The 22,842-nt window shown below is 42.3% G+C and overlaps 1 protein-coding gene across 1 annotated transcript in view; it reads left to right on the top strand.

Annotated features, from left to right (window-relative positions):
- The first annotated feature begins 1,488 nt into the window (after positions 1-1,488).
- The window catches only part of PKD1L2 (polycystin 1 like 2), a 70,271-nt gene continuing 48,917 nt past the window's right edge, over positions 1,489-22,842 (top strand). Inside the window, exons 1-9 of the mRNA XM_043526467.1 lie at positions 1,489-1,789; positions 4,995-5,156; positions 9,784-9,969; positions 12,275-12,385; positions 14,711-14,858; positions 17,178-17,407; positions 18,729-19,133; positions 20,956-21,054; positions 22,382-22,449. Coding sequence (XP_043382402.1) covers positions 1,489-1,789; positions 4,995-5,156; positions 9,784-9,969; positions 12,275-12,385; positions 14,711-14,858; positions 17,178-17,407; positions 18,729-19,133; positions 20,956-21,054; positions 22,382-22,449 — 1,710 coding nt within the window. The remainder of the gene's footprint in view (positions 1,790-4,994; positions 5,157-9,783; positions 9,970-12,274; positions 12,386-14,710; positions 14,859-17,177; positions 17,408-18,728; positions 19,134-20,955; positions 21,055-22,381; positions 22,450-22,842) is intronic.

Here is a 22,842-nt window from a genome sequence, read left to right as displayed (position 1 = left end):
GTGGGTTATAGCCCATGAAAGCTTATGCCCAAATAAATGTGTCAGTCTCTAAGGTGCCACATGGACTCCTCATTGTTTTTGCTCATACAGACTAACATGGCTACCCCTCTGAAGTCTTTGAATTGACACTCATACTGTAAGTGCTCATGGGCTTCAGTGCATATGATTTTCTTGGTAAGAAAGGCTTGAAGCATAAGACTTAAAAGTGTCACATTTTTGTAAGACATGATTTATCATCAAACATCAGAGCCTGAATCTCCTTTCACTTACACTAGTGTAAATTGAGCAACCACACTGAATTCAGTGGAGTTATACCATGTAACACCCAGTGCAAGAGGAAAATCAGACCCGGAGACTCTAGGGTAAAAAGAGCTCTAATCCTATTGGGTATGCAGAGCCAGCAGACTTTGGGAAACCTGGAGGACATCCTTTGCATGAAAGCTCAAAAGCACGTATGCAATTTAGCTCATAAAGACTGTGGTCTAGCTTCCCAAAGGCCATCCCACTACTTCTTATTAGAGTGTCAGATCCACAGGCTTACAAATGTAAACTTAAGGTCCCCAAGACATTCTGATAACCAAGGAAATATTTTAATTTGAAAAACAAGTTTGTTTTAACATTAACTCTCTCATCTACTTTCTCTTAAAGCCACAGGCAGCAACGACAGTATAAATAATGGAGTTCTGTTTAGCTTCACAGGGGATCATGCAAGCATTTTCTTTTGTGTCACCAGATATGGAATTCACCTGGGTTGTTTACTTGTTTTGAATGGAATGCATTAAAAATCCCAAAGTGAAACTTAACTGCAACAGCTGAGAGTCTCCTGACTGTGTGTTAAAACAAGAGCAGAGTGAATATCATATGATAATTATATATATCTTACACTAGCATCCAAAATCTGAAATAATAATAAGAGAAACTCAAGACAATTAGAGAATCTAGATGAGCAGCTTGGCTCTTTCCCATCTCTATAATTCCCTGTCCTCCTAAATTCTGATTTTTCTCCTTCTTCATTCATTCCTATTGATTACAGCTCTATTTGTTGTTGCAAAGCACTCACCCACAAATGTTCAGTACAATGAATCCTTTGACAGCGAGGCATTATCTTAGCGTACCATATGCCCAATGGCAACATATATCAACTTTATCTTTTCCACTCATGGATGAGGTGAAAAGTCTAATGACCACTATGCAAACCGGCTTGATTTGGAATGGGACGTTTACACAATGGTTCTCATATCGCCCATTGCAGTGACTTAGCATCAACACTTACTGCATGTAGCCCCAGACGCAATAACCTTTATTTATTAGGAGCAATCTGTTCCCCATGCTATTGCTGGTATTATGTGACAAACAGCAAGGAGGAAAAAGAAAGATTCATGGTGTAACAGGATGACAGCCCAAGCCTTTGAAGAGAGAGGGACAAAAAGGGTGGTGATGTGGTACAAAAAACCAGTGCTGTGGAGGGCTCCAATCACTAAGTTAAGAATGTGGCTTCTAATCACTGTTCTCTCCTCTCTTGTTCTCTGCTCGGCTTTGGAGAAAATTGTTCTTGAAGAGGGGATACCTTGTTCAAAGTACCAGGTGGCTTTCAACCTTTCGTGCTACGAGTTTGTGAGACTCCAGCGCACTTTCACGAGTGCCCAGAGCTGGTGCGAGAGAGGAGGGGGGCACCTCATTTTTATTGAAAATGAGGAAACTCAACAGTTCTTGCAGAAACATATCTCCGAGGACAGGGAGTGGTGGATAGGACTGACCTCAAGTTCCCTTCAGAATGAAACTACAGAAGGTAGGTGATCTCGAAAGAGAAATAGTGCCTTCTTTTAAGTTAGGTTGCAACTTGAAAGAGATACTACCTCACTGTAGTAATGCAAGGAAACCCTACTGTAGGGTTCTGCTGATGAATCACTCTTTTGTTCTACTATCATCAGAGGACATCTAGGGGCATATATCGATATATTACAGAGCTGCTTCTATTATGAGAGGCATCATGACCCTCTGGACCAGGAATCTGGGCGTCTGGGTTCTATTCCCAGCTCTGCTACTGACCTTGGACAAGTCACTTCACCTCTTTGCACTTCTTGTCCCCCTCCCACTCTTTGCCTGCCTTGTGTGTTTTGACTGAAAACTCCTTGGGGCAGGGACTGTCTTCTAAGATGTATTTGTAAAGTGAGTAGCCCAGTAGGACCCAGATCTTTGGCTGGGGCCACTAGATACTATTGCAATACATAAAAAGAAAAGGAGTACTTGTGGCACCTTAGAGACTAACAAATTTATTTGAAAATAAGCTTTCGTGAGCTACAGCTCACTTCATCGGATGCATTCAGTGGAAAATACAGTGGGGAGATTTATATACATAGAGAACATGAAACAATGGGTGTTACCATACACACTGTAACCAGAGTGCTCACTTAAGGTGAGCTATTACCAGCAGGAGAGCGGGGGTGGGAGAAAGCAATGTCATGCTTGCTTTCTACTTAACTCATCTCAAATGACTGCAGGATTGTTCATCAGTTGTAATAATGGGCTAAATCCTGCTCTCCGTAACTCCAGTGTAAATCCATTGTAGACTTGCTCTATACTATAAAGTTAGAGAATGGAATTAGTCCAGATTTTCACTGGTATAGCAGAGCAGAATTTTGTCCTTTTTTATCGATATATATACACGTAATATATACATATACACACACAAACAAGGTAACTGAGTGAAATTTAAGGGCCTGTGATGTGCAGGGAATCAAATTAGATGATCAAACGGTCCCTTCTGGCCTTAAACGCAATGAATTTATGAATGAATATACATGATCCAGTACCTAAATGCGATGCAAAAGGAAACATTTCCTCAGTGAAAATCACTGAGACTTGGAAGACTCTGTTGTGAAAGGTGCTAAGCATTTAAAAATACAATTTTAAAAGAATACAACCAGAGTCTCTTTCCAGGTCTTCATCCCACACCTCTTCCAATGGCACAAGCCGAGCTCTGTAATGTACTAACAATAAATTCCATAGGCTTTTCAGGAATAGGGCGACCAGATAGCAAGTGTGAAAAATTGGGATGGGGGTAGCGGGTAATAGGCACCTATATAAGAAAAAGCCCTAAATATTGGGACTGTCCCAATAAAATCAGGACATCCGATCACCCTATTCAGGAACTGCATATGAGCATTTCCATCAAAATGCAGCTTTATATAAGTTTGTCTGACCAATACTGGTGTTTCTCCCCTCAGTCATGTTTATGAGAATGTATTCTTATTTAAATGGCGATATAATAGACTAGAATCCCCAGTGCACCTTGTGTGTCCATGGACCCCTGAGACATAGGGATTGGCACAGGTTGAGCGGTGCATTTTTGTGGGTGTCCTATCTTAAAATGTTGGAAGCACCTCACTGTTAATATTATTATAACTCTAATCCAAGGACAATTCAGACACATCTTGCAGTGGCTTGAATTTCCATGGTCTCAATACCTGCTCAGGAGGAAAACCTGAATCTCTATCAGAACAACACGCCTACATTACTCCAGCCTAAGCATTTGAGAGGATATACAATGTTGGTGACATTGGGCTTGATCCTAGCACCTCAACTCAGGAAAAACTGCCTTTGGCTTCAGTGGGAGATTTGTCAGAGTAAGAACTGCAGGACTTGCATTACAGCTGTGCTTCTTACTGACAATAGCCCACATCTCCCACGAGGTGTGGCTTGAGCCTCTTCGTTGGCACTCGCTACTTGGAGTGGCTGTTCCCCTCTCCTCATATGGTTTGGGTTCTGGGTTCTTTTTTGTGATACTTGGTTTCTCCCTCCAAGGTGACTTCCCCATTGTGCTGAGACATAAGAGGGTGTTGTCCCTTGGGAAACTGAGTAAGTTGCCACTGCTGGCAAGGAGTATAAAACCCAGTATACAGGAAACAACAAAGTACATCAATACAAACCCCAGCAAAAAATGCCACCAAAACCAACAGTATAACAAAGGGGAACGTTCCTGGGAGCAGAAAATTAGGATCTGGGGAAGGAAAGTGTTAGGGTTAATTAACAAGCACTAAAAACATCACCAAATTTCTCACCTCCCACCTCTTCCCAACCCCCAGCTGCCCGCATGGCACCTTTCCAGGCAGATGGTACTCTGAGGGGTTGCTGCAGCACTGTGAATGTTGGCTGGTTTAAACAAAAAAAGGATCCTCTTACAGTGTTTTTGCCTCCAGTTGGAGCAAGGGCCTCTCCTGGCTCCCTGGGCTGCAGTCCTGTGTATGGTGACCACCTTTGTTAGATGGAGGAAAACGACAAGAAAAATAAGGCACAGCGCTTTATTTTAAGGGATATTTTAGGGAAACACCATTTCCCTTAGCATATCACAGATTTTTCTCTCAAGTGTACATTTCTACTGCCCTCAGTATGATATAATGCAATTATCATGCTTCAATTTAATGTTTAAAATGGTACTTATAATACATATCAATAAATCTTAAAATCAGTGACAGGTGGTCACCCTCAAAGGGACAAACCAATGAAATAAGGGATGGTCCCTGAAAATAAGGGATGGTTGCTCAACCTACTCGGCTGGCTCTCGGTAGCCGAGTCAGGTCTCTGCCACTCAATGCTGGTCTCTGCAGGGCTGGAACTGCCTGACCCATGCCCTAGATCCCAGAGAAGTTCAAAGACTGTCTCTGTGTGGAAGGGGAGTTACTCAGAGACTGATTCTGAACTGTTCTGCTTCTCTCTGAGCTGCTCCCAAACTCCAAATTGAAACAAAAACATGCCTTTATATCTCTGAGTCAGGCCGTCCTCTCCCAGAGCAGATGAGCATCCCTGACTGCTTGACCCTATCACCTCCCTACTGACCTAAGCAGGAGTTTCTAGTCCATTCTGTCCCAAATCCAGACTCTAGTAGTCTTAATTGTTGTAGTCTAGACTCTGGAGGCTCAGTCCAGAGTTCCAGGAGCTGGCTAATTCCAAGTGATGGTAACAGACATTTTTGATGTGGTTTACTTTGTTCACAGGATCATTGATTTGGTTGGACACTTCAAATATAAGCTACAGCAACTGGCACGAGGATCAGCCGTCTCTCTTAGCCAATTGTGGGTACATCCTGAAGAACGCTGGCTACGAATGGGGCATGACAGAAAACTGCAGTCAGGAGTTTGACTTCATTTGTGAATTTGGTAAGGTGCACAGCAGATGGTGCTAGAACTTAGCATGCTGCATTTCAGGCAATGTTTAATTTAGCCAGGATTCATTAAAAGTCATCATTCAGTAAATAAATATCAAGCTTATTTAAAAAAAAAACATAAAACCCAGGCAGCTGTCCCCTTTGCCTATCTGCTGGCAGAGGGAAAGATCCAGAGAGGGGTTGAGCACCAGAGTCAAAGGGAGTTGCGGGTACTCAGCACTTCCATGGCACAGGTTCTAATCCCGACAAAGGAAGTGGTTGTTGTATGATATGGATCTTAATTGCAACGAGGGGCAAGGATTGGACTACCCAAGTCATTTCCACATGTGCCCAAAGCGAAGAATAGAAGCAGGTTCCAGAGATGAAAGGCCACTGCATTCGCTCACTAGGCAACTAGTGACTGGTTAATTTGGTCTCTAAACTCATAGTAGTAACTGGAAATCATTATCTGAGCATGTTCCTCTTGTCTTCTCTCATACCACATCTCCTGTACAGCACTGCAGCCTGCAGTTTCCCCTAAGGTAAGGAGAGGGATTAGACCCGATAGTTCCCTCTGGCTCTCCAGCAGGAGACCAAACAAATGCAGCCTGTGGTGCCTAATATTACCACCCAGGTAAATCCTGGCTTGGATCCAGCAGCCCTGGAATGGAGTGCTGACTATACTAGTTCATCCAATATACACACCCACATATAAGGAGAATTTGTGCTTCTCATCGGTTTCATGTGAGTGAGGCATTTTAAGCTGCTCATTTGCATAAACTAGAGCTAAGGTCACAGGATCTTAGTATTATTCAAGATAGTTAAGTCCAAAGCAGACTGCGAGGAGTTAGGGTGGGATCTCACAAAATTGGATGACTGGGCAACAAAATGACAGATTAAAATTCATTGATGATAAATGCAAAGTAAGGATATTGGAAAAAATAATCCTAACGATACACATATAATGATGGGTTCTAAATTAGCTGTTAGCACCCAAGAAAGAGTTCTTGGAGTCCCTGTGGATAGTTCTCTGAATATTTCTGCTCAGCGCACAGCAGTGGTCAAAAAGGCTAACAATGTTAGGAACTATTAGGAATGGGACAGAAAATAAGACAGAAAATATCAGAATGCCATTATATAAATCCATGGTGCACCCACACTGCTTTTGAATACTGTGTCCAGTTCTGGTTGCCCCATCTCCAAAGGATTTAATGGAACTGGGAAAAGTTCAGAGAAGTGCAACAATGATGATCAAGGTTATAGAACGGCTATAAAGGAGAGACTAAAAAGGATTAGGGCTGTTCTACTTAATAAAAGAGACAACTAAGGGGGGGGGTGGATTATGATACAGGCCTATAAAATCATGAATGGTGTGGAGAAAATTAATAGAGAAGTGTTATTTACCCTTTCCCATGCTACAAAAATGTGGGGTCACCCAAGGAAATTAATAGGCAGCAGGTTTAATACAAACAAAAGGAAGCATTTTTTCACACAACGCACAACTAACCTGTGGAACTCATTGCCATGGAATGTTGTGGTGGCCAAAAGCATGACTGGATTTTAAAAAGAACTGGATACGTTCATGAAGGATAGGCCCATCAATGGCGAATAGCCGAGATGGTCAGGGATGCAACCCTACATTTAGGGCAACCCTAAACCTCTAACTATCAGAGGCTGGGAGTGGAAGACAGGGGTGGATCACTTCAGAAGTGCCCTCTTCAGTATACTCCCCCTGAAGCTCTGGGCCACTGTCACAGAAAAGATATTGGACAAGATGGTCTGACCCAGCCCGGCAGCCCTTTTGCAGCAGAGTCTGGCTGCAGGTTGACTAATATACACAGTCGCTGAATCCAGTGTTCAGGCAGAGGCTGCAACAAGCTCTAGCAATGCTCCTGCCCTGCTCCACTGTCAAGTACAGTATTTTATGTATTTAAAATTAAAACAGGAATTTTTACTTACAACCAGAATTATCACCTCTCTCTTTGGAAGGAAGTCAGTGTTCATTACCACAGGGCCTAATCCAAAGCCCTTTAAAGTCAAAGGGACTCTTTCCACTGATTTCGCTGCAATGGGGTTTAGATCAGGCCTTTAATGAGCAATATTAGGGTTCAAAACGGACTAATAACAATGGGTTCCCTTACATTATTTGAAGCATAGAAACTCCTGGCATCAATCAACCATTTCAGAGACTGATCCAAATCACTGACTTGTTTTCAATATCTCCAGTCCATATCCACCAAGGCACAAATAAACTTCACTAATAGTTAGAGCAGGGGAGTGGGAGAGAGAACTATGTTCTTTTACCAGTTCTGCATGCTCTGAGTCTGGTCCTATGTCCATGGAGGTCAATGGCAGTCTTTTCATTGGCTTCACTGGGTGTTGGCTTGAGCCCTATGTGATCTTTAGCCGCTCACATAACCGCATTGTACGTCAGTTTGCCCATGTGTAAAACGGGAATCACAGTATTTAGTACCCCCCCACAGGGCTATTGTACTGGTTGAGTAATACTTCTAATATGCTTGAATCCTCAGCGTGAATGTCTCTAAGGTCTAACAATCTAATATAAGTGATCCTGTGACTAGATGTTCAGATACAATGTTGGCAAGTGCAGTATAAAAGCACAGATAGATAGATGGACTTGTAACTAAGCTTTCCTCCCTTCTGTCGTTCTTCCCAGAACTTTTCATGCTTCTCTGTCTGCAGTTAGAGCTTCACAGACCTTGTGGAATTTATTCTTTCCATTTCACTGTTAGATGCATAATAAACCATAGCACTATACTGTAGTCAAAATACACATTTCTAAACAGGTTTTGAATGGATAGTGTTAGTCAGTGCGTTACCTGGGGAGGTGGTGGAATCTCCTTCCTTTGAGGTTTTTAAGGTCAGGCCTGACAAAGCCCTGGCTGGGATGGTTTAGTTGGGGATTGGTCCTGCTTTGAGCAGGGGGTTGGACTAGATGACCTCCTGAGGTCCCTTCCAACCCTGATATTCAATGATTCTATGAATTAATCCTACTTTTTTAAAGCATAAATGCCATGCAAAAGTTGCTGAGGGAGCAGCTATAATGACAACATTCTTTGTGGAAGGAAAAAAAAAAAGCACTAGATAATAACCCCAATTAGAATTTGACAGCAAATTATGTTACAAGCTTATTTAGACAGCTCTAATCTGTAATCTGGTCATGTTGCTATAGATACAGCTAGGCTTAGATTTAGCCATTAAATAAGGATAGCATACAATTACCACAGTGTGCACACACTGGCACTGCTAATTAAGGCTTTCAAGAGGAATGGTCACAGTTCCATTGGAGAAGGATGTACTTAAATCTGGGGCAATTGAAACAATGTTCGTCTGTGGCTCTCATAAGTGACACCAAGGGTTTTCAGGCATCTTCTTTCTTAAATAATTCAGGTCACTGGAAGAATCCTAGACAGTTATCATCTTGCCCCTCAAAGAATAAGGTATGTGTGTTTAGGGGCATGATCTTGCTATGTTTACTCACCTACACAGTCGCACTGAAGTCAATGGGACTTCACATGTGAGTAAGGGGTGCTCCCATGAGTAGGCTGCAGTCAAGCCCGCTATTGAATAAGTAGGCTTTTCTCCTGGGCAGCTTCCTGAGCCTAAAGCAGACCACACGTTACCTCAGGGCTGTTTCTGATCTTATAAGTAGCCTGAAACCTTTAACTTTTAAATGAAAAAATTTTGAATGAATTTTTTTTCAACGTTCTTCATTTTTAATTCACTTTTAATTTTTTAAGAAATGAAGTCTGTAAAAATGTTCTTTTTTTTGGTTTTCAAAACCAAAAAAATGATGGTTTTTGTTCTTTGCCCCCTCCCCTTTTCCTCTCATTTTCCCCATTTTCTTCTTGTTTTTCTTAGTTGTTGTCATTGTTCTACTGGGTGAGAAGAAAAAAGGGAGAGAAAGGGGGAAAACAACAAAAACTGAAAATTTTTGGTTTACTTTTTTTTTGTCAAAAAAACCCAGACATTTCAATAAAATGAACTCAAAACAAAAGGCATTATTCATTAAAAAAACTTGATGAAAAATTACAGCCAACTTTACCTTTTTGTTTTCCATCCCAGTGTCACTTAAACTTGTTTTTTTTAATACACACACTCTGCAGAGCCTTCCACCCCTCACTTCCTTCATATCGCAAATACAGCTTTTTGCTCATTCTAAGAGGCATTGAGGAGCCAGCATGCTAACAGTTGAGACTAGAGCAAGAGCTGATCAAAAAAGGGGGAGGGGGAGGGAACTGCAGTTTCCCGCAGCACCCCACCCCCATTTTTTCAGAAAGTCACAGTTCTTAAACATTTCAACCAGCTCTGTAGTTGTTCAAAAATGGAGAAAGTTTCATGAAAATTCCATCTGCATTCCTCCCCTGTTTAAAAAATGTTGCAATTTTGTCAACATTTCAAAATTCAAAAAAACCCAACCCCACTTCAAAATAACTTTAGTTGAGACCCACCTTCAGGATTCACCTTAGGGGGTCTCATTTCCTGCGCAGGATAAGACAACACAGATTCCTGGTAGCGGAGAAGCTGTTCCTAGTCCCTGTGGCAGAGGATGAAAATAGGGCAGAGCCTACACTGTATATCCTTGTCTGAGATGACATCTGCTCTTCCTTTTCCATCAGAATCTGGCCACAGCATTGCTTGTGATAACTTCAATGCCACCATGCAATGTGGATCAGGAGAAGTCATTCAGATTGGTGACAGTTTCTATGGGCGGAAGACCCCTCACTACTGTGTATTGGAGACTCCCCTCCAGCTTGACATGGAAGAGGATTGTAGCTGGACCAGTGTCAAGGATGAAGTAGCAGGTAAATATCTCATTGCAGCATTTGTCGAGTTCTACAGTAAACACTACAATGTGTGGTACCTTAAACAACTTACCTTGCTTTATTTCAGTGGATGTTCATGGGTCAAATTCTGCTCAGAGTAACACCAGTGCAAGGCCAGAGTTGAGTTTTATATTAGTGTTAGTGACAGCAGAATTTGGCCTATTAGTGGCAAATAAAAACTACATATACGCAAGCTTGATTCTAGCTGCCTTCTCCTATATAGCCCATTGTCCAGTGGTTTCAGCCACTAATCTAGGATTTGGGAGATCTGGATTCATGTCCCTATTCTGCCAGAGACTTCCTGTGTGACCTTGGGCAAGCCACTTGACCTCTCTGTGCTTCAGTTTCACATTTGTAATGGTACTTTTCTGCCTCACAGAGGTGTTGTGAGGATAAATACACTAAACGTTGTGAAGACCTGATGCTGTACTGATGAAAAAGCTCTATACAGAAGCCAGGTGTTATTATGATTCAGCTGTGCACTTCTTATGTTTTTAGCTTTACTCGTTTTTTCACAGCATGATCAAAAGCTTTCACTGCCATTTCATTGCAGTTTTCTCAGCAGAATTTAGGTTCATGCTTTGTTCCTTCTTTCTATCAGACTAAGATTTTATGGAACACATTTAATTGTTTATTGCTAAGGCAGAGCCCAGTGACAGTTGAAGTGAAACCTCATGGAAGAAAAGTACATGTATGTAGATGAAAAAGACTGGTATTTATCCACCAGATTTTAGGCTACAAAGTTTTCTATTCACTTGGGACTTTATTCATCCATTGTTTCCTTTGCACAAATCCCATTAAAGTCAATTTCTTCCCACATTTCTCTTGTCTCTCTGGCATGGAACCTGCACAATATCATTGACTCTAATTCATTATTTCATCTTTATGTTTATCTTTCCATCCTATTTAGGATGTCAATTTCATCTACTAAACACCTAAAAATTGGGTTCTACTTTATAATTGACACAACTATAAATCCAATGCACATCCTAGTTCCTTCTACTTTTGTAATAGTAATAAGGTTTTTTTTCTGGTCTCCATCCAAAGCATGACTGATTCAAAAATCATGCAGCTTGTCTGATCATCTGTTCCTTATAGAATCATAGAATATCAGGGTTGGAAGGGACCTCAGGAGGTCATCTAGTCCAACCCCCTGCTCAAAGCAGGACCAATCCCCACTAAATCATCCCAGCCAGGGCTTTGTCAAGCCTGACCTTAAAAACTTCTAAGGAAGGAGATTCCACCACCTCCCTAGGTAACGCATTCCAGTGTTTCACCACCCTCCTAGTGAAATTTTTTTCCCTAATATCCAACGTAAACCTCCCCCACTGCAACTTGAGACCATTACTCCTCATTCTGTCATCTGCTACTACTGAGAATAGTCTAGATCCATCCTCTTTGGAACCCCCTTTCAGGTAGTTGAAAGCAGCTATCAAATCCCCCCCGTCATTCTTCTCTTCCACAGACTAAACAATCCCAGTTCCCTTAGCCTCTCCTCATAAGTCATGTGTTCCAGTCCCGTAATCATTTTTGTTGCCCTCCACTGGATGTTTTCGAATTTTTGCACATCCTTCTTGTAGTGTGGAGCCCAAAACTGGACACAGTACTCCAGAAGAGGCCTCACCAGTGTCGAATAGAGGGGAACGATCACATCCCTCGATCTGCTGGCAATGCCCTACTTATACATCCCAAAATGCCATTGGCCTTCTTGGCAACAACGGCACACTGTTGACTCATATCCAGCTTCTCGTCCACTGTAACCCCTAGGTCCTTTTCTGCCCCTCTTTTCCCCATTTTTCCATTACAGAACTACGTTTGGTCATTTCCTTTCACCACTTCCACAACATGAGTGTAAGGTTCTGTCTCAGGCATTTAAAGTCCTTCTCTCCAGATTTACATATTATCTGTGTAAACTGGTTTCTGAATATGTATTAGACAGACTCTCCACTCAGTCCCTTGTTGGTCCATATAGCTATATTTTTACTAGTTGCCAATTCTAAATGTTGGGCTGTTGCTGAGATTCTGGGCCAGACAAAATCAAAACTGGTTCTATCCTTCTTAACTTTGTTTTTTGTTTGTTAAGCACTTCAGTGCTTTTGAAAAGCAGCCAGTTAACTACATAATAAAGTAAAAAGTAAAATGGGACTTTGCTCAGAAATCGATGGCATGAAAATGCCCCTTTTTTACTTCAATACCTACCTTTTCTTTGAGTTGTTGTGAAGTTTAAAGTTTCGTACTTTAATATATCAAATGCCAGTGCACATGAGACTGTGATGCCTTCCAGGGCAGTGCCACGGACTCCAGGCGTGCCAGGTGGCATCAGACGGGACCTTCTTTGGAGATCCTTGTCCTACACTGGGGAGCTACTTGTCTGTTCAATATCACTGCATGGAAGGTAAGTATTAAAGTTGTAGCCATAGTGCCCATGTACAATGTTTTAACATTGTGACTGGTGACATATCTCCTTAAAATAGTTTTAGAAGTTAGAGACAGGTCTGAACCAAGAATATCAGTCATGGATCTGAAATTCCCCAGTGTCTGAGGAGGTTCAGATCCAGCATTCAGGTTGGGATCCATCACACAGAGAAAGCCCCAAGTGGAGAAGTTCAGGTCCAGACCAAAATTTCCCCCAAATCCTAGGGGTTCCAACGGTGCTGTTCCAAATTCAGGTCCAACTTTAAAGACAGACATTTGCTTTCTTTTATAATTTAATTATATGTGTGTGAGTGAACTCAGTACTTTTGAAAGATGCTGGCATGTTAACAGTGGATATTTTAATGTATCCACACGTAACCCTTCTGCCAATGGCATCAGCAGCAACAAGGGCCAGATCCTTATTTTAGGGGATTTTCAATAATTCCTTAATTCTTGGTTCAAGCCCCATCCAGTAATCTGGGAACCTAAACCACTCTGGGGCCTTTGCTAGGCAAATCTGTACCCACTCTCAAGCACAGAGGTTTAAACAAATTAATTTTATTGGGGTGGGGGGAGAGAAAAGGAAAGACCAGGTTGAACTAGGACAAATATTTCCAATTCAATACCTTCCACCATCATTTACCTCAGGGTGTATAAATCACAGTCCCAAATAATTAGACCCTGAATGGTTGATGCAGTTTGTTCTGCCTCCCAGCCTCCCATCTCACTTTGTGGGTCCCCAACTTCCTCACTCATAGTTTGTGATTCCAAGAGTCCAGGAGGACAATCAGGGTCCCTATTTCGTAGGTAGCTCTCTGATTTCAGCAGCTAGGACAGGGAGACCTCACCAGAGTCACTAGGCTGACAGACTGTTACTATGAATTCCTCTGTTCCCGCTGTAGTGCATTCAACTGCTCTCACCCTGCTGTGACCTAAGGGGGAATGCAACTGCTACTTTGCTCTGTCTGCTGCTCACGTGACCAAAACTGCTGCAGGGTTCTGACCTCTGCTTGCCACTGGCTAGACAACTGGAACCTCTGGTGATCTCTGTTCCCCTAAAGCAATTACAGCTCTTAGCTCAGCTCTTCTAGATATAAGGGGACCAGTGGTGTTATGAACCCCTCAGAATCCCTACCACTCAGGAACAATGCACTCTCTCTGCCCTTTCTCTCTGGCTTTGTCCAGGGCCTCTTACTGGACTAGGGTTGCCAACTCTGACTGAAGCTATTCCGGAAGATTTTTTCCCCCCAGCATGATGTAATGTTATTTTCTTAAAATATCCTATTAAAATCTTCTGGATTGCTTTCACTAGTCACGAGGAGATGGATACCAATTCCAGGAGACTCCAGGCCAATCCTGGAGGGTTGGCCAATTTATACCCCCATCTCAGCAAACATCACTTTCATCAGGATGACCTCATACCCAGTCATTGTCCAGACTTTGCCCAGGGAGGCTCCCAACAGGGTAATCTCAAAAATATGGGCCCTAAGCACAAAACTTAGTCAAATTATATATCCCATTGTCCCCAAACTACTTGCAGTAGATAAGATACTGCCTCACAGTTGACTCCCCTTGCTGTCCAGTGGATGACAGCAGAGAACAGAGTTGATAGTTAAATGAGGTACTGCCTCATTTAAACTCTCCTTGCTCTCCAGCAGATGCCATCAGAGAGCTCACTCAGTTACCTCCCATCTCTGGTAGGTGTCAAGCCACAGGGCTTACACAGAGAATAGGTGTAGCTGAGGCAGTAAATAGCACAAGTATCCTCAAAACTGCCTCAACAAAGTGGCTCAGCTGTGACAAAGAAGGGCTACTCCTAAATTTCCATGCCCATTCAATCCTTGGCCTCTCTGCTAAGAAGTTATCAGTTAGTGTGACACAGACATTTGTCCCCCAGAACTGAAATGAGGCCACCAAACAGCCCTCAGATAGTCCTGAACTGGACTGGAGTAGGACCAGTGATCCAGAGGTGAATCTATAGCCTACTACCAGTGCCCTGAGCTACACAGTCCCCCAATTTTTTCTTCCTTCAGCTCCATATTCTCAAGGAAGGCTAGGCTGGAATAGTGAAGCACACTCTGGCAAAGGATATGGCTAAATACAGATTAATTGCATAAGAAGAGTATGCTTAACAAGAAAAGTCACGTCAGATGACAGCTGTATAGGGCTTTGAATAAATATATATGACTAGGAATTTCAAGTATGTACAAAACACTCAAGAGTATAATTATGTTTCAACAAGAATCATGACAAGCAAAACCACGAGCAGGTGATGTCACTGTGCTCTGTGCATTATGTTTTACAGGTTTGCAGCTGGCCGTGACTGATACGTGCTTTATCTTTGAAAATATTACAGTTTCTCTGAAATGGCTACTCTCTCCCTATTCTGGCAACCTCTCCTGTATCATTAGCACTGGAGATGGACACACTATTGATCCCTATTACCCTCTAACGTAAGATGAAGATTTTGTACATGATTTTACAGAAAGGCTAAGGATTTTTTAGTTTTAGAGGTTTTGGGGGTATTTTGTGTTTCAAGTCACTTAAAATGAGATCCTGCAAATAAAGCACTGACAGGACATGCAGGCAAGATGGGTGGATTGTGCTGTAACTTGCTTTGAAATTGTTAAAAGCAGCAATGCCTATTCTGTCAAGCTGCCAGGCATGATCTTTCATCTGCTCAGTATGAGTGAATTCCTTTTCCTTCTAGTGAGCTTTAATGTAGATTCTGTACACACACAATTACTGAGAAACCTGCTGCCCTTCTAGGGAGAAACTGGCAAGGAGCTTAAGGCTAATATTTTGTTGGTTTTTTTCCAAAGAGTATTTTGCCATATTATTGAAAATGGTCCCATGGTGCTTTATTTTTCTTTATTTTTTTTCTAATTCCATGAAAACCTCGATTCTTCATTGCTGACAATTTTAAATCAAGACTGGATGTTTTTCTAAAAGCTATCCTCTAGGAATTATTTTGGGGAAGTTCAATGGCTGGGATTACACAGGAGGTCAGACTAGAGGGTCACAGTGGTCCCTTCTGGCTTTGGAATCTATGAACTTTTTCTTTTAACAACCAAATATTTTTCTGCAGTATTTGAAAATCACACCTTGCTGCATTGTTCTAGTTCAGGGAAATCCAGAGAGAGAAACAGCCTAAAAACTCGTCCATCTACTTACAAATCCAAGATGAGCGAAATGAAAAAAACAAAGAGCAGAAAGGGCAAAAAGTAAAGTGGCTGTTCAATATTCTTTCAGTGTTAATAGCTTACGGTGTTATTAATGACACAGGTAAAGAGCTTTCTAAAAAAACATAGTATTATTTTTAGCTTGACCATGTCTTAGCAAGTGAACATTTTTTATTGTTACCTCATTCCCTCACTCCCCCACTAACCTGGTTTGTCTGTTTCTGCCACCCGTTGTGTCTTGTTTGACACCTAGACTGGGCGCGCTATAGGGCAGGGATTGTCTCCTATGGCCATGTATTACTCAGAAAAAGTGGTCCAGCTGAGATTGTGCTTAACCCACCTCAGCTAATGCATGTTAGCTAAGCCCTATCTAAACTCAACCTTTTTCATAGTCAAGATAAGACCTTTATTACATGTCTATACAATGCCTAACGTAACTTGGCCCTGACCTTTGACTGAGCTTCCTAGGTGGTACTGTAATAAATAAATAGTTCATAAATAATGGTCCCACGGATATTTATTTTCTGCATTTATTTGCATTCCATGGTTTATCTCACCTCCTTATTCTGCTGTGGGCTTTGAGCTGGGCTAGACAGCATGGGGAGAGATTTTCAGAAGCCCTTAAGGGAAGTAATTGGGACTTGTGATCCTAAACCCCTTAGGTGCTTTGAAGGCTCTCCCCTGTGTTGTTACAAACCCCAGTGGCTGCAGGAGCCTTTTCTATAGTAGTGTGCCTACCAATGATGCTGCTAGTAGAGCTGCAACAGTGTTAGCAATGAGGAGACATTTTTGCCAACAAATCCAAACTGTCATGAGCAGGGCATGGGCAGTCTGAGCTAGTGGCTGGAGCAGGAGTTGGGAGCAAGCTCAGGGCAGATACCAGGAGATCAGATTCCAGGGCAGACTGACAGTCAGGAGACAGGCAGGGTCAGGTTACCAGGAGATCAGAGTCAGGCAGTAGGAGTAGGTAGCACCAGGGAAGCAGTCCTGGGAAGGGGAGGGGGCACTCACTTGAATGGACAACTTCCTGTTCCTGGTTTAAATAGAAACAGGGAACCAATCAGGACCCCCAGCGTTCCACCAATCAGATGGCAGCATTGGAGTCGTCTGTTGAAGTTCAGCTTTTAGTTCTGAGAACTTGTTAGCAAGTCACTGTGTGGCAGGTTGGAACTTACTGGTGCCTGTGGACTGGGCTTCGAGACCCGCATTCCCCAACACAAGCATAGATAAGACCATGCTTAGGGAGAGAAAAATAGGCCAGCACTGGGATGATCTTGCAAGATGCTGAGTATCCTCAGCGCCCACTGACTTTAGCAGTAGGTTAAATATGGGGATGAAAAATTGGGAGGGAAGAAATGTAGTGTGACCATCCTCGACATACCGTGTTACAACATATGAGCTGGGGACAGGGAGACAAACTTAACCTTGGAATAATATGCAAGCAAAATAGGAATCGCTGTGGTTGCAGGAGATAACAATCTCCCTTAGAGCCATAATTCAGGAATGGTGGCCATTGCTTTCAGATCAGACAGCTATAAACCTCTCAATGCAACCTTCCATGACAATTGGATGTCCCCTTTGCATTTTAAGCTTGTCCAGCAATGTGACACACCAGTATGCCTCTCCTGGAGAGTTTACTGTCTTCGTGGAATGCACAACCAGTGAATGGCACGTCACAGCACAAAAACTGGTGACAGTTCAGGATAAGATGGACCAGATCAGCATTACTGGGTGCTACAGCAAATACGAATCAGGAAACAGTTCTCACTGCAGGACCTTGTACGGGGAGATGTTATGGATCCAAGTTGAACTTAATGGAGGTGAGAGTAATCAGTTTGCACAGTTAAGTGGCAGGTTCAGTGGGTACAGGCAGAATCTCCACTAAGCAAATCTGTATTTCTTTAAATGAAAGCTTTCACTAAATGTTAACTTTTTCAAACTAACTTCACCCCATCCCTGTGCTAGGGAGTCTATGTTATAGCTTCTGCAACATTTCAGATGTGAGCATAAACCTTTTTCTCTTCTGGATATGTCTGACAATCAAGGAGCACACAGGCCTAAAGAATATACCCTGCTCTTATTGGCACTGTGTTTAATAGTTAGAGCAGGGGCACTGGGAGTCCCATTCCTTGGTTTCTGGCTCTGCACAGACTCGTGTGGCCTTGAGCAAGTCACATAACCTGGCTGTGCCTCAACTGCCCATCTGCATAAAAAATATAGCAATATTGACCTACCTCCGATGGAGGTTGTTAGGATTAATTCATATTTGTAAAGCATTCTGAGAACCTTGGGGAAAGCTGCTAAATAACTGCAAAGGATGATAATTATTATATATTAGAGCTGGGTGAATAATTCATTACAAATCACTTATTAGATGAATTTGTCACAAAAAGACTGATTTTTCTCAAATCATAGAATCATAGACTATCAGGGTTGGAAGGGACCTCAGGAGATCATCTAGTCCAACCCCCTACTCAAAGCAGGACCAATCCCCAACTAAATCATGTGTTTGTTATTCAAAATTATTTATGGAATAGTTTCTATAGATGATTCTTGGTCTGCAGCTTGTGTTGAACATTTTCAATAATCAATATTCATGCTGTTTTGACTGGACACATAGTGCTTGATCCTGCCAGGGAGCCGGGTGAACACTCTGGCTCCAATCCAGCAAGGCACATAAGCATGTGCTTAACTTTAAGCACAAGTCCCACTGAAGCCAACAGGAATACTCAGAGCCTTAAAGTTAAGCATGTGCTTAAGTGCTTTGCTGAATCAGGGCCAAAATGCTCAGCACCTTGTAGGATCATGCCCTATGGCACGTCTCTAGTCCTTAACTGGGTGAGCAGACCTCTTAGAATAAGGCTTCTAGTCTACATGCTCGTGATTAAGAATTCAATATTATTTGCTTGAATTTTGTTGTTTCACCTTACATTCCTTCCTTCATTTGTTAGAATAATCATCAAAAGCAAACACAAAAGGAGCACAAAAACAGATGAAGTGAATGAATTTAAAAACTGAGATGAATTTTTGCAGAACATTGTTGCAATAGTTGCCCAGCTTGGTTATTTATGCCCCTGAATGTGACACGGAACAGGTAGAGTTGGATGATCTGGGACTAAGTTCTGAAATCCTACTTTCCAGGTACTGGAGTGACCTACACTGTAACAGCTGACAACACAACTCTGATTGACTCCAGCGCAAAGGAAGGAATTGTCCCTCACAATCTGACGCTTGATGGTACCTCTCAGCAGCTGATTGGCCCAGGGGTACATCAACTGGAAATTCTGGCAACCAGCAACACAACAACGTCCGAGATTTCTGAAAGCATTGTTGTTCATTTAGTTGAACCTATATCCAGTCTTCAGGCTACATTAGCCTCTCACACACTGGAAATGGGAAAAGACCTGGAAATAAATGTCTCTGTGGCTCATGGTGCACCAGATAAGCTGAAGTTTGAGGTGGTCGGGTCTAATGAAACTTACTCTCACCAGAAAGACAGCCCTAAAGGAGAACCTAGAATATACAGTATTCCTGTTCATTCTGAAGGTACAGCTCACTAGCATGTTACTTTTTCCCGTACACAAAGAGTCTGAATTTTTTTTTTTACTTTAGATTAAGGAAAGCAAGAAAGAACAAAAGTCAAAGCTCCATGCGAAAGAGCAGTGTCTGTGTCTCCTTTGCAACAGGCTGCAGCAGTTCTGAGAACAAAATAGCGGCTGTCTCTGCACACAGACTAAGTTCAGATAGGCGGAAAGGTGTCCTACATAGAAAACACGAGCATCGCCGTTTCAGAGCTATATAGGCCACATAGCAGATACTGTATTTTTTCTCTCCTTTAATATTTCTTTATAATTCTTTAATAAGGCAAATCAATAGTTACTGTCAAGTCTCAGTTTGACAAGAGGTTTATTGTGTGTCTGTAAGAAGGGTGGGACATGCAGCTTGTTGTGCCCTCTGTGTGGCTGCTGTGCAGTTACATATTTTCTGTTTTCACTTCTTTGATACACGCAGTTATTTTTGTGCAGCCTAAAGGCTCAGGGCCAGTTCTATACCAGTGTGACTCCAATGATTTGACTGGTGTCAGGTCAATGCAAACTTGGTGTAACAAAGTGGAGAACTGGGCCTTCAGTCTTTTATTTTTCTAACAGATACAAGATCCAACACTTAGCAGCTGTGTCTGCCCATGAGCATTAGTGCATGGTAATGACCAGAGCTGGGCTTTCTGGCATTGCAAGACATTGTACACCAGGCTTCGTACCATGACAGTGGTAGCACAACTTTCAAACTCTTGATGTGAGTCAGTGCAGTTAAAGTGTTCTGCCTGGTACCTGGAGTTTGGAGAGGGCCCCACAATATCTGCAAGGCAAATGAGGGACACACATTGTGCAAGCACATTTCACTGGGAGAGCGAGGGGACAGTCCTAACAGACTCAGAGTGAGACTTGAGGCAGAAGCCACATTGTCTGGATGGAGTTGCTCTGATGTGAGTCATCTTGGACTGGCAATCACACCGGAAGGGTTGTTGTTGGCCCTGACTCCAGCTATTCTGTCTCCCTCGTGGGGGTATTGTAAAAAGCTGCAAGTGTAACACTTACCCACTCACTGTAGTGCTCTCTCCCCCTCTAGTGGTGACTGGGCCACGCACAGAGGTTGATAAGTCTGCCACAGCTTGGCGAACAGTAAATTTTGCCTTTTAGCTCAGGCAGGAGAGGCTCATGCTTTTTAGATTCAGAGGTCACAGGTTCAATTCCCACTGCTGCTTACTCACCCAGAGGCAAGGTGTTAACAGAACCCTAGAATCTGGTTTCAGAGTAGCAGCCGTGTTAGTCTGTATTCGCAAAAAGAAAAGGAGTACTTGTGGCACCTTAGAGACAAATAAATTCGTTAGTCTCTAAGGTGCCACAAGTACTCCTTTTCTTTCTAGAACCTGGTGGAGTTTGGGATCCAGTGAAGTTCAGTTTGGAAGCAGGCAGGTTACATTGTTCCTGGATTTGTTAACAATACCGTGGGATAGTAGGTGCTGAGCTGTTTTATGGATTTGGAATTGGTGTAAATAAGACTGTAGTTGGAGGTTCAGAAGAGGGACAGAAGAAAGAGTTCTTTCCTCTGGAGCTAATTTGACTGAATTTTATGGGCCAATAATTGTAATTCTTGTAAAATCCCAAGAGCTCAATGATCAAATAACCCCTAAATAACTTATTTTAAAGAGGTAGTTTATTCCAGTATTGCCTAATAATTCACAAGGGAGGAAGAAGATTTCTTCGTGAAGGCCTGGAACACAAAGTTGGATTTTATGACTCAAACATGTAGGTCTAGTGCACTGCTGCTGCTAATGCCCAATCTACCTTTGGCACCCTGTCCTTCCTAGGTACGTTTGTGGTCAAGGTGCTAGCTTTGAATGACTTCTCGAACATGAGTCTGGAGATTGGGAGCATCACCGTATTGGCCAACAATTCTCTTAAAGAAGGTAAGAATGCTTACCTAACACTGCTGTCTGCAGTCATATTCTGTGACCCTTTACAATAAATCAGTTCACTGCACTGAGTGTCTGCATGGTCTGCACATACGACTCTAATAATTGCTTCCCTCCAGAGCCAGTGCTGATAATCCTCTTGGACACTCTGGGGAAAGAAACCAGAGCCTACATATATACTAATTAACCCTTTTGCTGCTAATCTCCGTGGAGAGGCAAGAGACTGACTAGGCATGGAGAAGTAAAAACATGCTCCTCACCCAGTACAGGTGTCCCCTTATATAGGGGAGGAGGCATGTTGGCTATGCAATACAGGGAAGCCGACACTACTCATTCTGTTATTGTCTCATTCAGCCCCAGTTGCACTACAGAACCATTGGAAGTTTTGCCACTGATTTCAGTAAAGCAGGATCAGGCCCTATGTGAGAAAATGGACTTCCAAGGACTGTCCATTTTGCACCTCTTACCAGCTCTCAATTCACTTTAAAAATAAAGTGAGAGATACAAGAATGTATTACCTTCTCAAGTTTAAAAATCCTTTAAAAAAAGAAAAAGGCCAGTAGCTTCTTATTACCTCTGCCTAATGAAGAGAGCTACCCTGGCTTTGAAGTGATCCCAGCTTGGGGTCTCTCCGCATAAGGTTACACATTGCACATGTGCTGTTTATGCTAGAAAGAATTAGCTATAGATGTGGCCTGGGAAATACCTCCAGATGTTGTGTAATATCTGAATCTCAGCATAACGTGAACTGCTGTTGATAAATAACATGCTGCTAGATAGTTCAAGTCACAGCTACATTCCTACTAGTGTAAAGATAGTGATACATTCTATTGTAATAACACTGAGCCCTTAATTTCCACTGTTCTTTCTCAAATTGTCTTTGCACCCCCACTTAGGCTGTAAGCTTTTTGGGGTAGGGACTCTCTCCTTGCTCAATGTTTTTACCTAGCACAATGGGATCCCAGTTCATCATTAGGGCTCCTGCGGATCATAATAATAAAAATAAAGTTCTGATTTTTATTTCACTTGCACCAGTTTAACTCCATCAGCTTCAATGAATTTACTCCTGATTTGCCCCACTGTAAGTGAGAGGAGAATCAGGATCCTCCTCTTTATAATATATTAGTTGCTTGTTGTTATTATTTTGTCCATTGCAACATTTCTGCTTATCATAACCAGGGAGTTTGATTCCTGTAACTCTGACTTTCAGACAGATTGCAGGCAAATCATGGTTTATTTAAGTCATAATGCTCAGTCACTGCTGTCTGGCAGCCTCACAAATGGCAGTAAAACATTCTGTTATCTTTTTTATATTTAACAGATTTGTCTCAGAACAAAGGCAAATCCAAAGCAAACATCCAAAAGACAAATGTGAGTATTGTTCAAAAGGTATAACCTTAGGTGGAAATGCTAAGAAATACCTCTTGGTTGTTAAAGTACTTCCTGAAGAACATTTGCCACACACATAATTATGAACCCGATTTTTCATGTTGCTGAGTACTATCAACTCCTGTTGACTTATTGGGGTTAAGAACATAAGAACGGCCATACTGGGTCAGACCAAAAGTCCATCTAGCCCAGTATCCTGTCTTCTGACAATGGCCAATGCCAGGTGCCCCAGAGGGAATGAACAGAACAAGTAATTATCAAGTGATCCATCCCCTGTCGCCCATTCCCAACTTCTGGCAAACAGAGGCTAGGGACACCATCCCTGCCCATCCTGGCGAATAGCCATTGATGGACCTATCCTCCATGAATTTATCTAGTTCTTTATTTAACCCT

Source organism: Chelonia mydas, chromosome 12 (assembly GCF_015237465.2).
Source record: "Chelonia mydas isolate rCheMyd1 chromosome 12, rCheMyd1.pri.v2, whole genome shotgun sequence".
Lineage (NCBI taxonomy): Eukaryota > Metazoa > Chordata > Testudines > Cheloniidae > Chelonia > Chelonia mydas.
Note: the sequence above shows the minus strand (reverse complement) of the source record. Positions and strands in the feature narration are given on the sequence as shown.